Here is a 15,569-nt window from a genome sequence, read left to right as displayed (position 1 = left end):
TAATCCATGGGCTAAATCACCGTGAAACTGTGTTAGACTCCCTCTGGAGAGATCAAGTTAGCAGACCGCTAATTTACGGAGTTTTATCAACCTCAGAAACGACCGCACGACAACAATACACTGCAGTAAATGGATCCAAATATAAACCGCCACCAAAAGCCACAAATAATGCTCAGAACAGCACCAAACTTCAGCAACAGTACAAATAGGGTCTCAGCACATAGTCCGGGGCATCTAACCTCCGCTAGCTTAGCTGGATTTCTATTGTGAAGCTAAAAACAGATTTCAACTCTCCTCCATCAGCTTCCGGGTCGGGGAAGTCCCGACGCGACGATTACCGAGTGCGGTTAGAAATGCTCAATTCCGTTCTTTTCCCTGTCCGCTCTCGATAATAACTGTTATAAACTGGCAGGTAAGACACATATGAACTTTGATTGCTTTTCCATGGAGTCATAATCATACATTTTCATCCATGAGCCGCGGAACTCTACTGCACTCGGTAATCGACTCGTCGGGACTTCCCGTCAACAGGAAGCTGCTGCAGAAGAGTGGTAAATTTAGTCAGCTTTTCAGTAGAAATCCAGCTAAGCTAGCGGAGGTTAGATGCCCCGGACTATGTGCTGAGACCCTATTTGTACTGTTGCTGAAGTTTGGTGCTGTTCTGAGCATTATTTGTGGCTTTTTGGTGGCGGTTTATATTTGGATCCATTTACTGCAGTGTATTGTTGTCGTGCGGTCGTTTCTGAGGTTGATAAAACTCCGTAAATTAGCGGTCTGCTAACTTGATCTCTCGAGAGGGAGTCTAACACAGTTTCACGGTGATTTAAACCATGAATTAAATTTACACCGGAACATCCCTTTAAAGGTTGTTGTTCCGACTTGAGAGGTCATCCACGTCCGTTTCCCACCTGGAACAATGTTTTTTATGATATATACACAGTCGGTGATGCTGCAGTTTCTCTGCAGACGTTCTGCTCTGTTCTGTGAATATTGAGCCTAAAAGACAAGAAGATAATCTCAGATCAGTTATTACATAAACATCCATTAAACACATTCACAAGGTTGAAAAGAAAAGGCACCAATTTCAGAACTGATTCTGTGGCAGTTCTGTTGACTCCTAATGATGCTGCCGCGACACGACTATTAGTGTTTTCTTTGAAGCACAGAACCAGAGAGCAGAACGTGTCCCTCCAGCCAGCGAGGTGCCTCGTTGTTGAGCTTTTACTTTCATTATACCACAGGAGGCTAAATCAACATTCCCTGATTAATTTTTTATCAGAAAATAATCCTCCTAAATTCCTAATACTTTATTTATCACAGTGAAATATGTCATAAACAGCTGCCTGCTGATTGGTTTTGCACTGAGGGAAAAATATGCACTGTATGAAATCATAATCTCAGAAACACGTGAGGAATTTTCTGGTGATATCTTTTTTTTACGCTGCACTTTAAATCTGTGCTGACAGTGACCACTGTGCTTCTCATGTACACCCTGCTGTGTGTGTGTGTAAAAACCCACCAGTCGGCATCAGTCACTCCCGTATTAAACAACCTGTCTGGACCTTCAGAGCTTCCTGCTGGGCGGGGATGAAAGTGACTGACAGGAAGGATTGAGACCAGTTGTACAGTTTATTTTAGTGGGTTTTGTGTAGCAGCATCGTCTTCATGAAGTCATGTTACAGAAGATAAGCAGGCCCTAAAAACCCCAAAGACAAGACTGAGGAAAATATTAAACACTGCATCTGTAGAAAACATAAACGTACGATAAAGACATGACGCCACAACTTCCTGTTAATCCAACGTGATGTGTGTTCGTCATGATGTCTGAAAAGCTGCCAGGAAACAAAGTGCAGCTCATTATTGATGCAGATTTTTAAAAGTATTAAGTGTGTTGTGAACTTGTCAGACGGGGTTCATTATTTGTACTTTCTGCTCAGACCTGCAGCTCAAGGCCGTCACACGCCAACACAATTTGGCCTTTCCAAGTCTTTGAGTCTTTTAGTCTTTTCAGATGTGCAGCAGGCCACTCCAGAGAAACTTTGTTTGTTCAAGGTCATATGTGGAGCCTTGGTTTTTGAAACAGAAATTCAAGGTATTTAATAATGCAGCTACATGCTTTTTAGACACTTTTATGTGCTGTTTTTTTTGCAATAAAGACATCCACTCATGTCTAATGTTTTGGTTGAGATCATCTCTCACAGTGAGAATAATCCACTGAATAAATAAATGTTGGTCTGTGACAATAGAGCCGGCAGCACAGCGCCTGAAGAATCGTCAGGAGGATGTTGAACAGTGTTGTTCTAACTCAGGACGTACGTCTTGTACATCTTGCTCAGTGATAAATAACCTCAAATGTCTTCAAGCTTGTTACCTTGACGATAATCTGTATCACACTTGCGTTCAGTCGGCTTGTGTGGTCAGAATGTTCTTGGAGTTCTTGGCCCTGATAGTTTAGTGATATTTAATTATTTACAAGGTCATTTATTCGTCATTATACAACACAGGGTTGCACAGGAACAAATGAACATTCATTAACTCCTTCATGCTGCAGGAATTACAGAACATACATACAGTTATTAATATACAAATATACATGAACAAGTGTTGCAGCTTTTGATCGGCATCTTCACGGCAACAGCTCGACTTCAAGTCCAGCTGTAGTCCTGCACCACCCGTCTCCACCGGGTCTCTGTGGGCTCATCTGTCTCTGATTTCATGGTCTCCTGTGACTGGACATCAGCCAGAAGCAGCCTTAAACCAAGCCGGGTCAGCACTGGTTCTTATTGTGGCTCTGTTCCTCTCTGGGGCGGTCCAAACGATCAGGTTGGACGGCTGAAAGACGCCGCGGGTCCTGATGGTTTCAAAGTCTGTCTTTTCTGCCATAAGCAGGATGTGTTTCAGCAATTAAGATGAAATAATCTCAACATGTACCATAAGTTTGGAGGAGCTGCCGGGCCGCTGCGTCGTCTTCATGTGCAGGAGATCCAGAAATGAAATGCGGCCAGAGGATTTGGGCCAGTTCTGGTTCTTTCGATCTGCCGTGCCACAGCCTGCTTGTGGCTTAGATGTGTCAGACAGCAGTGGACCGCCCGAGTGCTGTCGCTCCCTTCGATATGTGGGTCGGATCTGGGTCGCAACAATTTTGCTTTCTGGGAATTGATCCAGTTTTTGTAAAGTGTTTCAGACCTCCAGCACCGCCCCCGTTCAGAGAAAGACTCTGAGAAACATTTAGACTTCTGACACTTTGGCTTAATCCTCAGATATTATGATTATTTCCAGGTTTAAGTGACAATATCAGAGATTTTAAATGTGGTCTCAGACACTTTTTTTGCTCCTCAGTATCGGTATCAAGCATCAGTCCTGTTTTTACATTAATGTTCCTTCTTCTCTTCATCCACAGCTTTTCACGTGATGTTTTATAAATTTGTTATATGTTACTAACGTGGTTTAATGCTCAGATATTTTATGCTAATACAAAGAAGGCAGAGTTATTGTCTCGTAAGTGATGCACGGAGGCAATAATCAAGTCTATGATTATAGTTTGGATGGAACTCTAATCACATTGTAATTACTGTATGAGTCTATTTTAATGACCAGCCCAAAGGGAACCTCATCTGAATGTCTACCTGCGACTAAACCTGACCTGCGCTTACAGAACCGACCGGGCTGCAAAGTTTCCAAAGTAGAATTTCCCGTCAAAGTCAAATAGTTTCAGAAGATACTATGTTTGTCTTCACAAAATCCATATGGTCAGATACATCCCTGATTGAACCTTTAAACCCCAGTGCTTAATCAGCATTATACGTAGGCTTCTAATCAATGTAAAGGTGGATGGAGCGCGGGCCAGCCGGGCCTGACAAATCACACAGAGTGAGTAGTTGTGCCGGGCTTCAGAAATACCTCACAGCGGCTCGGCTTCCTGACAGGCTTCACTCATGAATTACGCAGCTGACATTGCGGCGCTCTCGGGAGAAAAGTTCCTGCTGGGATGTCGAGAGTTTGCATCAGTTGTTTGTTCTTGCCGGCCGCGATAAAGTAGCTCATCGCTCTTCACCTCCTTCCCCGTCACTGTACGCTGAGACAGAACCGCCTTTCAAGTCTGGAGTGTGTGTTTGGATTTAAATACAGTAAAGAGAGGCAGGAGTGTTCGTGCGTGTACGTTTCTGCACGTTTCTGCACGTCTTCACAGCATGTTGTGACTGAAAAGGCGCGCAGACGTCCCGCTGACCGCGTCCGTCACTGATGTCAGCTTCTGTCCAGATTTGTCTCTGTGTGTTTTCCCGCCCACACGTCTTCAAGTCCACTTCACTGTCTTTGGTCTCCATAATAGAGGAGCAGAAACTGGGGCGCCCCATGTTTCAGAACCCCCCCAGTGTGAATGTGTGAGACTCAGGCCACATCAACTATTAATGCTCTGCAGACCGCAACCTCATTCAGGCATACGTTCAAAGAGAAAGTAACCAGCAGTCATTATACGGCTTGTACTCATTATGCAGTATTGTACATTGATCCTTCTTTCATTTGCAGGAAGTGTACCAGTTTGTATATTAACACTGCAAGATACTTGGAGAGACGGGAGATTTTCAGTAATGCGTCATACTGAGCACGCTCAATATGTCATCGGGGAAAGCAGGTCAATTACTGAAGGGATTATTTTTCTAATCAGAGCCGATAGATTTGTGGCGTAAACTGGAATTAGCAGAGCTGTCTCTTGGCAGGAACTCAGGCTTTAGGTAAAATATGCTGATATGCTTTACAGAAACTCGATACTGAAGACTCGACAAAGAAATGATTGAATCTGTTCTACAGTTTTCACTACGTATGAAAACTTTGGATGGTTTACTGTAAAATACACTTTGTGGTGTTTTTAGAAGAGTTGCTTCAACTTGAAGAAAATCAAAGCTTTGTATAAACTTCCCTCTGAAGGCGACATTGCAGCTGTTTATATTCGTGCTCCCTTATTGTGTCGTCCACTTCTTTTAGAAAAGAAGCTATAAAAAGGACATGAAGGTGTGGTGTCAGGTGACTGAGCACCATGTGGTTGAACAGGTGTGAAAGTTAATCAAGACTTCCAGAGTGTTTACTGAAGACTGATGTGATGAACAGTGTTAGTTTGTGATGCAGAGAAACACACATAGCCACCACTTAAAAATAGTCTTTTGATGCAGGAGGAAACTTTTGCAGCGTTAGAGTCGGTAACAAAAGCAAAACAGCCAATTAAGTGAGTGAGAATGACGTGGGCAGGCTGAGGATGAGAAACGATGTTCAAAGACAATCACCAGAATAAATGTTGGCAATGAATGTTTCTGCAAAAAACACAAATATGTTGAAACATTTTGTTTTATCTTGTGACAGGACTGTGTTTAACTGATATGACACGACTGATTGATACGGCTTGTTCAGGGCCAATATCGATTATTAGAAATTAAGAATTCTGATTAAGAATATTTAGGATGGATATTTATTGACTGTTCTTCAGGTACTTTCTCCACCACATTTGTTTGTTTTATTAGTCACTCTTTACTTTGCAGATTCAGATTATCCAGTGTTTCTAGGTTGACTGTGATATTTCACCAATCAGATTTCTTGTATTCAGGACATTTTGCAAGAGGATGCTGCATCAGAGTCACAGTGGCCCTACCCCAGGGCTAATGATCGGTCTACCTTTAGTCAATATAGTATGTAGCCTGTGACACATACGAAGGTGAGCGTGTCTGTGGTTTGCAGAAACATGAACAGCCAACATGTTATCGTGGCGGCTGGGCTGACAGAAACAGTCCAGCAAACAGGTGACAAATGTGAAACTGCACGAGGGAGAAAGTAGAGAAACGAGCCGATGACAGGATCGTTTACGTCCAGAAGTTGTTTGTTTAAAGGCCTCATTCAGACAGAACGAGGCGTTCAGGTGCTCAGCTGCAGGGTTGTGCAGTGGAGTGTCACTCCATGACCCATTTGTGTGATGTAGTGCTGTGAACTCTAACCCTCGCTGATTCAGAGGGTGGAAGTAATGCACCTGAAAGCAGTTTCCCAACCGACAGAGGTGGCAGAAGTCCACACACGCTGTCCTCCAGGAGAAGTACTCCAGTAAAGTAATAGATTACAGGCTCTGACATGTACTCAGAGTATCAGAGTAAAAAGTCTCCCTCTGAAGGACATTTGTGGTCAAAGCTAACTGAAGCTCACGTCATATTAATAGAATTCAAAGACTATTAAAGTTAAAGTAGAATCAGTAGGATTTGTCCCAGCTGTTCCTGAACGCACCACAAAGACAGTTGATTGTTGAGTGTCATTCCCAGGACGTCAAATAGACACATGTTGGGTTGGTAAAGCGTCCCGAGCAGCAACAAAGAGAGAAAATCAGAAACTCTCTGCAGATACGAGACACTAACACGCCTTTTCTCCACATTCCAGTCTCCCTCTCTGTCTGTTTACGCCTTCTTACGGCTTTTACGTCTTTGTCTCGTCTCGCTGCGTCTGCCGTGCGTGATGTGCTCTGATTGGTCCACATCAGTCTGCTGATGCTGGGAAATAACAATAATCCATAATTCACCTCAGATGCATCAAACTAAAGTAACGAGGCTGTTCTGAAGCTGTGAGGAGGAGAAAGTTCAGATGTTGGCACTTTGACACTCACCTGATTCAGATTCATTGCCGTACATCCTGATATACAGGTGAGCTGCTGAGATGAGTTGAGGAGGAAGAGGAGACAAAAAGGACGAAGCAGCCGTCGCCTTGACTTCAGAGTTTCCACAGGAACCATCGCTGACGTACGGCTCCTGTCTTGGGCTGCATGAAAAATGTTCCTTTGTTCCTCTTTACATGACTGATAGAAACCTCCAGTCTAAAGCCTTCACATCGCAGCTGTTTAACAGGAAACATTTATACATGTTTATTTAGTTTTTAGTGGGAATTGGCCGTTAGTCATGAGCATACAATGATGAATAATGCTGCTGTATGTAACCCAGATTGTATCATCTGTAGAGGAACAATATTTCTGGAGATTACAGTATTTTAATCAGCTGACATCCGATGACTTCTTCACCAGCGGGGCAACTAAACATCCACGTCTCGTGACTTTGAACCTAATTGGCTCGAATGACGTCACAGCTCTCGTCTCCTACATGAATCATCACACGGCACATGGAAGGCTTTAAGGACAGTAGGAGAAAGGAGCGTTACCTTTACTGTTTCAGTGAGGAACACAACAATACAGGATGAATAATTTAATAGAACTGGACCTTCTGAGAGCTGGTGAACGAAGGCTGATGAGCGCAACAAGGACGTTTTTTTTGTCTTATGAATCGAAACGTCAGACAAAGAGCACAGAAACACAAAAAGCTGAGAGGAGGAAGCTCCTGTTTGTCAGGCAGAGCAGGACTCCGATCAGTGAGTCACAGGGTGAAATGTTGTTTTCGGACAGCCATTAGTTTGTCTTGTTTGTCTTGAGCGTAAAAAAAAAAGCGTTGTTGCTGCAGCCTTTTTGTGCATCTCCGTGCAAAAGGCTACATCTGCAGATTTCCCTGAATGTACAGATACGAGTTCACCCCCTCACAGAGCGGTGGGTGTCCACACTTTAAGGTTAGATTCTGCTGTATTTTAAGATATGCTGTTTTGTAGTAAAACATGTTTACTTGGATGATGGATGCTTTTCACTCAGCTCCTGCCCCCGTCAGGCTGCTCTCTCCTGCGAGGCAGAAATGCTTTCTCAGCTCTCTCCTGCACACTGTGTCCCCTCCTAAAAAAGCTATTACTTCATTGTCCTTGGACCAAGAGGGAGCTGCAAACAGGAAAAGCCTGGGTTTTCCTGGGGCTGATTATACATTAAGTTCACGTTAAATGGCCCCAGGAGCCGAGGACATTACAGAGGGGTTACAGGAGGCAGGCTGGACTGCAGCCTGCCTCCACAAAGTCTTTAATGTTGCATCTTCAAATATAGATTTTTTCTTCACCACCGTCTCTTCTGATGAAGCCTTAAAAAAGCCACCCGGTCAGGGAGAGACAGCTGCAGTTACAAACATAAGTTTCTCTGACAGATGATCATATTAAGATGTGGAGGTTGTCTGAATCAGAGATCACACGGCTGACGTGTCTTCACTATCGGCTGCCGTGGTTACTGTGGTTATACCGCACGATGATGCAGTGTTGTGATTTATGATGAGTATGATCATCATGAAGCTCGTACACAGTCTCTTATTACTGCACTGACAAAACGCTGTAACATGTGTGATGTGCAATATTATCTTACTTGACGTATTTACTGTAAAAGGTAAAAGGTCGTCCGTATCTGTCAGTGAGTTATGAGCTCTTAGACTTTGACAGTGTCGGGGTAATGTGCTATTACTTTAAGCAGTAACAGAGTAATATAACATGTTTCTGATAGGACTTTTAGATAGATAGATAGATAGATAGATAGATAGATAGATAGATAGATAGATAGATAGATAGATAGAATAACTATATAAATGTTTTAACCTATGTCACATAAGAAACAGTTGGAACAATGCGTGACTCTTTATCTTTGAAGCGGTCATAAAGTCCTAACCTGTATCCGTCCCTCCAGAATATATTCCTTTATTCTGTTAGGGTCCACTGATCAAAAGAATCAGAAATGTTTTTTCATAAAACGAATCCCAGTTGTGAGTCCATCGCTCGCTGTCTGACACCTTTTTTTTTCTTTCAAACAAAAACATAACTTTTATTGACAGGAGACATATTTTCTGTTTCTCCTGCTGCCTACAACATGAAGGTCTTCCCACCTTCTTCTGCAGAGTTTCCTCCCCGGGTCAGCCCCCAGAATACAGCAGGGCTCCCTTGTTCCATGTGTTTGTTAGGATATGACTTATAACATGTCTTATTTTTCTTATAGTCAACACATCCCATCCCAAAACAAAACAGAAACAGTGACTGTATCTCCTCACAAGTGTCCGTATATCGTGTATCTTCTTCTTCTGTGCTGTAGAGCTCCATTGTTGTCCAGAAGAGATTCAAACACATCAGTGAGGTTGCGTCTGAAATTCCATACTCTACACTACATACTCAATGTGTGTACTATCGTGCAACATACTTTCGAGTGAATCACAGTAGTATGCATCTTTTCAGACGCACTGCTTAGCGCGGATGTGACGCACTTCCTGCCGGTTGGATTGGAGACGCGTAACCGTGGTAACCCGTGTCAACCTCGCCTCTACCGGCAATCTGTTAGAAACTTAAAGTGAAGCGTTATAACGTTAGACGTTACACCAGAGCTGCACTTGTTGTCTGTTGTCCGTTGTGTTGTTGTTGTCGTCACCGCTGCATTGCATTGTGGGATATTTATGCCAGTGTAGTGTCCAGTGCTTGCATACTGTAATATTTACCGGAAATAGTATGCACCTCACGTACTATTGGGTGCATACTAAGGTTTCGGACATACTAAAAAATCTCACATACTGTTTTAGCATACTCAATAGCATGTTAGTATGGAATTTCGGACGCAGCCTGAGCCTCACAGTTGCCGTGGGTGACGTGCAGCTTTCTAATCCGTGTTCACTTGTTCATTTTCCTCTGACGTCACATCAGCGCGTGAATCTCAAACATCGTACTGCTGAGATCCAGGTTACAGGTCGTAACAACGCGGGAAACTAACAAACTGTTTCTCAACACATTAGCTTCGGTTAGACAACTGCTAACGTTAGCATTTGACCACCTCCTAGCTAACATTATATATGTGTGTATGTTTATGTAATAGTTTTTTATGATACGATAAGAACTTTATATCTTGCAGTCACTTTTTTAACATTAGCTAACGTATGCTAACTTTAGCTAATCAGTTAATCAAATATGTTGCTTACCGACAAGTCCAGAAATACACAGTTCAGAGCCAGTCAACAGTGTAAACACATTAAGGAAACACTCATTAAAATCATTATTAGGCTACAGTTTGTTACCGTTCTGTAAACATGTAGTTTCTGGGCTGGATATCAAAATGTGACCATCACCGGCAAATCTATTGTTGCAGTTATATGTGTTATTACATGTTGAAGACACTGATGATCTCACTTTATGATCCCGTATCGCAGTAATTTCCTGGACAGAAAGCTGATCGTCGAGTTTCATCCCCAGATCGTCAAACACAGACGTTTTGTTTGTCTGCAGCTCAGGTCAGCTCGTAGCATCCAGCGTCACAAGTGACATGTTGTTGCTTTAATTAGCAGTTCAGGAGAAATGGCTATTGCGTGATTTGTTATTGAATTGTGTTTGTGGAGTCTGAAATCTTGTGCTCCACTCGGACGCGGCCCGTTTGCTCGTAATGAGCTCTCTCATGTGTTGTCTATAGAATATTAAACGAGGAGGAAGTGAAGGAGGGCACTCTGAATGATTATTGAAAAGCTCTGCTGCTCTTTTCATTGGATTGTGTGACAATAAAAAAAATAACTACAGAACATGACCACAGTCAGGGCCGCGGATTATTACTCTAATAAACTTCTCTCTCTGTGGAGATCTCTTGGCTGTTGTTGAGCCTGTTTTGCATGTTTAATAAGAGCTAATATGTGAAAACCATCTGCAGTGAAATCCGAGAAGCCCTTAATCAACAAAAGTAGCGTGTCTTAAAGATAGAAGGGACTAAAGTGATCAATCTATTGATCGGGGCTCCATGACCATCAATACCTCCCTCCCTCCTCAGCTCCCCAACGCCAATAGGTGACCATTGATCAAGGCGAGATGAAGGGTGAATGGGAGGATTAGGGTGATTTCACAGATTGGTGCGTTGGCAATTGAGCGTAGCTCTTAAAGACACAGCGTCGGCCTCTGATGGGTCACTGAGGTCGCAGCCGACTAACTCCTGACTGCTCGTGTGCAGAAAATCAGAACTGCTGTTTTAACTAAAGCGACAGACTGGAGCGGACCTGGTGAGTGCGTGAGGCCTGAAGTGAAGTGCTGATCAGTGAAATGAATCATTTGTTTTGCTTCTGTTAAAGGTCATCATCTGGCTGTGAGATGTGCCCTCTGTTAGTATTGACAGTTCGTTAGTTAGAGTTACATTTCTTTATGTTTCTTTAGAATTTAAAATTATCCAGTTTTTTGTTGCTACAAACCGGTCAGCTCTCGCTCCCAGCAGGCCCGGTGCTTCTACGTTTGACGCTTGTAGTTTCACCGTCAGCTTTGCTTTTTAAAGCTCCCCTCGAGTGCAGTCGAGTAAAGAGAAAGAAGAGTCTGATACAGGGAGGAAGGATGAGTCATTCGCAGAACTTTACAGCCGGAGACGAAGGTTTGCGTCCAAATTGTGGTTAAGAGTCAAGAGTGAAAGTAAGTAAGTTAACACGTGAAAATGATTAACTTTTCCTAAACCTAACCCACATAGCAGAATTTGCACCGGACGTGTTTATCTGAGGTGCAAGCGGGTCATACCATAAACCAGAACCAACCGAAATCTGATCCACACTCTGACCATATGTGATTTGTTGGGTCCAGTTCGGATGAATGTGTCCGCTGTGTGAGCTGCAACATTTCTTTTCTGTCTCGGGACTAAAAAGCACAAATCTAGTGGAGCTGATATGAGCGTCGGTTCAGAAACATGATGATACGAGTATCACTGTGTGTATTGTAGAGATGTAGATATAGTATGTGGAGACGTATAAATGTGTTAGTGGTTTGCAGAAATGTTATCTGAATGATTCAGTCATGGTGTCTGGACTGTACAGTACTCCGACGGTACTCATGGTTTATTAAACGTGTTTGAAGATAAACTGGCTCCTGCTTCCCAAAGATCTGAGCCGGAGTAACATTTCTGTAGTTTATTTATTAATTCTGTTGAGTCCGTTGACGATGTTGCTGATATACGTGAAGCTTCCTTCTTATGTCGCGGAGGCATGTTGACCCACATACGCTCCATCCTATCAACAGCTGAGGCTCATCGAACTCATATTCGGTTGCATTTTGACAGGAGCAGCCCTTTAAAGTGGCGCTGCTTTGCCATCGTTTCAGAGCTCGGCTTACCAAAGAGCCCTGAGAGAGCAGTGAGGAGATCGACTGGTCTCTTTCTACTGTCAGCAAACTGTAACTCTCCATCACGGCGCGGCTGAGCGCTGGTCACCGGGGAGCATCACTGGTCAATGAAGCTTTGAGTCACATATTAAAGGTCCGGACTGCTGCAGAGTCTCAGAGCGCGTGGACACATTCAGGTCCGACGGGCTGCTCTGAATCGAGTTGTCGTGGGGAAACCTCGGCTCGACATCATTAATTAAACTGTGGGAGACGATGACCTTTGCTAAGCGTTCATTACAGGAGGCAGCCCATGGGACAGATAGATCCATTGTGCCATGCAGAGAGTGAGTTGTTACTGGGAGCCGTGTTTGTTTGGCCGTATTGAGTCGAGTGAATTAAACCCGAGCTGTCGGACCTGCGTCTGCTCTTTCTCATCCTGCAGTGACAGTATTTCCTTCATTGCTTCTGTCAAATACCAGATTTTGTGCATCCACATCCGGACGTCTTGTCGGTGATCTACAACAGGAGAATATCTAAAAAGTTAAAACTTTATATTAATAAGTCAAATCGAGCTGATTTTTATTTGTCTTTTCAACACCATTTAAAGAAATTCTACATTGAATCAGGAAGTTTGTTTTAGTTTTTCTCTAGTAATCAGTTTCAGTGGGACAGTCTGGAGTCTGACAGATAACAGAACTTTCTCCTGTGATTGAAACAGTTTCTGAAATGTCAGCTTGTCACAGGCTCCATCATTTTCATCGTTATCTGACTGTTTCTACGGCAAATCATCAGAATAACCACATGCATAGAGACCTTGAGAGAAGAATGGCAGTTTGCAAAACACCTTTAGGAGTAATGCAGAGCTCGGTGGAAGCCGGTCTTTATATTAGCAGACTCTAAATCTGTAAATGTTAGAAATGGTTGCTCTCTGTTGGAGAGAGGAGCTGAGGAAAATCCAACGCAAGTCCATCACAGAGAAATCTCCAGTCCAGCAGCATTTGATAACTCAAAGTATCAGTTCACCCATGTCATTGTTAGTCAGGTGAAGTTTCACAGTCCACAAAACATTTCTGGAGCTTCACAGTAAAACGGAGTTGCAGCAATACAAATACAAAAGTAAAGACGTACCAGAAGCCACCGACAACAAAATGGGAACCCAGGAGACGCAGACGAACCGACACAGAGTGAGAGGGAGAGCTCTCTGTAACTCACATGTTCACAGGAGGAGGATGGGAAAAAGACAAAGACAGGAAGTTCATAGTAAAACATGACACGGATATAATCTACAAAATTAAACAGGAAACAACAAACCAAATACCTCAAAAACCATGACGACAAATGAAGTAGCCACAAAAAACAACAAACAACAAAAAGGGGGAGAAGATGATGACTGAATTAAACATTTTGGGTGAACTGATCCTTTAAACAATCCGTCTACAGGCTTGTATAGACGACTGAAACAGACGAGAAAGAACTTGTTTGATTTATAACACGGAGACTTTAAAGGCTCTTCGGCTGCAGATGGCTCATCGTAGCTCGTGGAAGAAAATCCCTCCGACTAAATATTTAGCCCCCAGATGGAACATTTCAGTCTTCCGCTTTTATAGTTCCCATAAAATCTAATTTAACCCAAATAAAACTGACCTTTTGTCAAAATGATGATCTGATCTCCACATCTACAATGACATCATGGCACACTGTAAAAAACAAAACCTGTAAAACTAAAAGAGAGAGGCTGTAAAAAATACTGTACAAAAACAGAAATGTTCTGCAGTTAAAACGCAGTTTTTAGCTTTAATTTTACAATTAAATTGGACATTTAAAGGATATTAACACGTATAAAACAATAAAAAGATATCAGATACATTTGTCACTTATTTTATCTAATTTAATAAATGTCATTGCAGTTTTACACCTGAATGTAACATTTTCAATAAGACTAAATCTTTTGCGAAAAATATATATGTGGAAAAAAATCTGTGAAATACGTTTTTATGATTGTTTTATATTAAATTACATATTTTTGATGCGTTTTTACATCAGACATGTAATTGCACAGCATGTTTTAGTCATATTATTGATATTTTTGTGCAAAAATACAGCTTTTTTTATTGCATAGATTATGAACAGATATTTACTGCACAATTATTGAGGCCAAACATTATCTTAATATCATATCATTGCTTGTTTACTTGTGTTTTGTTTTCTGATTAGGCAAATGAATGACCCTCTGAAAACGGCTGCAGTGAGTCTGTAACCATAACTTTAAATAAATTATCAAAAAAGAAGAATTACACTCAATTAAAAAGGAGAAAGAAACCGGATGAGTCAGAATAGAATGTATGATCTCTGTGGGATTATTCACAAGATGTTATCAGATGTTTTTCATTAACACAATATCAATATTTCATTTTTAAATATCACGGTTATCGTGAATATCGTGTCATTGTGACGCTGCTGCTGCAGATTCTTCCAGTTTAGTGACCGAATATCTGAATTACAAACACGTTCCATGAGAAGAACGTTTTCTTTGCTTATATGTAACATAAATATAAAATAAGAAGACTCCTTTTTTGAGGAATTAGGGATTGAACCAGTGATCTGCTTCTTCATTTTAATAGGATCACTTCAGCTTTAGAGTGTGTGTCTGTGTTTCACGATGCTGCACGCTGTGATACATCATATCCTCTTCTCCTATAAAGTCATAAAGTGGGAGTCTGTCCCACGTCCTGGCAGCTCTGGCTAAGCTCACTGTTTGACAGCTCTGCACTGGAAAAACCCTGATGTTGAGACATTCATCAGGCCCGGGGAAATATTGTTTGACTCACAATAACAGTGTTTTTATTGATTTTCTGTCGCTGTGAGTTGCTGCTTATGAGAAACAGCATCCCGATGAACACAAAGCCGACGCTGCCGCCACACACATGGAAATGTTCCTGCAAACGTTCGCCAACATATAGTCGAGTTTCTTTACTTTTCATGAGCTGCTGCAGTGATAAAATATGGCAGAGCTCAGGTAAAACCCACTGCTGACTGAATGTTTGATGGTCGGGCTTTATCTCTGGGTTTAATCCTAAGGAATATCAGATGGGAGCGTCTACCTGTACGTGCTGAAAGTGAATTAATTTGTGGAAGTGAGTTCTCTGCAGTTTTTGGTGTCCTCAGGTGCGTCTAAGTAGAAGGTGATGATTAAGACGTTATTGGAGGTGCGATGTTTAGGGAAAGCGACGGCATGTGGGGTGAAAACAGGCGCCTTCTTTATCTGAATCCCTTAAACGTTGAGAATGTGCTCACGGTGATTCTGTATATTTGTTCTCAGTGTCCTCTTTTGTCTTTGTCACAGGTGTCCTGAGGTCCAGTCCCACCGTCGTCATCCACTGGAGGTCTTTTCCTCGTGATAAAGCTCAATTTCACAGCAGATTATCGTTCATCACACTCATTCTAGCTCAAGGTGAGAATGTTCATCTGTGGATGTTTGTTTGAGCCTTGTGTATTCGCTAATAACTAAAAAACTAATTTCCTTACGTTCTTTTCCATTTTGTGATTTTATTTCTGTAACTTGCTTCATAGGTCAGGACTCGTTTAACATTTGAACATCCTAAATT

At 42.2% G+C, this 15,569-nt stretch overlaps 2 protein-coding genes across 2 annotated transcripts in view; both read left to right on the top strand.

The window, feature by feature from the left end:
* LOC115579671 (multiple epidermal growth factor-like domains protein 11) overlaps positions 1 to 15,557 on the top strand; it is a 147,427-nt gene extending 131,870 nt beyond the window's left edge. The window contains exons 13-14 of the mRNA XM_030413250.1: positions 15,308 to 15,415; positions 15,535 to 15,557. Coding sequence (XP_030269110.1) covers positions 15,308 to 15,415; positions 15,535 to 15,557 — 131 coding nt within the window. The remainder of the gene's footprint in view (positions 1 to 15,307; positions 15,416 to 15,534) is intronic.
* LOC115580051 (multiple epidermal growth factor-like domains protein 11) overlaps positions 15,305 to 15,569 on the top strand; it is a 124,718-nt gene continuing 124,453 nt past the window's right edge. The window contains exon 1 of the mRNA XM_030413885.1: positions 15,305 to 15,415. The gene's annotated coding sequence lies outside the window, so the exon portion shown is untranslated. The remainder of the gene's footprint in view (positions 15,416 to 15,569) is intronic.

Source organism: Sparus aurata, chromosome 4 (assembly GCF_900880675.1).
Source record: "Sparus aurata chromosome 4, fSpaAur1.1, whole genome shotgun sequence".
Classification (NCBI taxonomy): Eukaryota; Metazoa; Chordata; class Actinopteri; order Spariformes; family Sparidae; genus Sparus; species Sparus aurata.
This window is presented reverse-complemented; position numbering and strand designations above follow the sequence as displayed.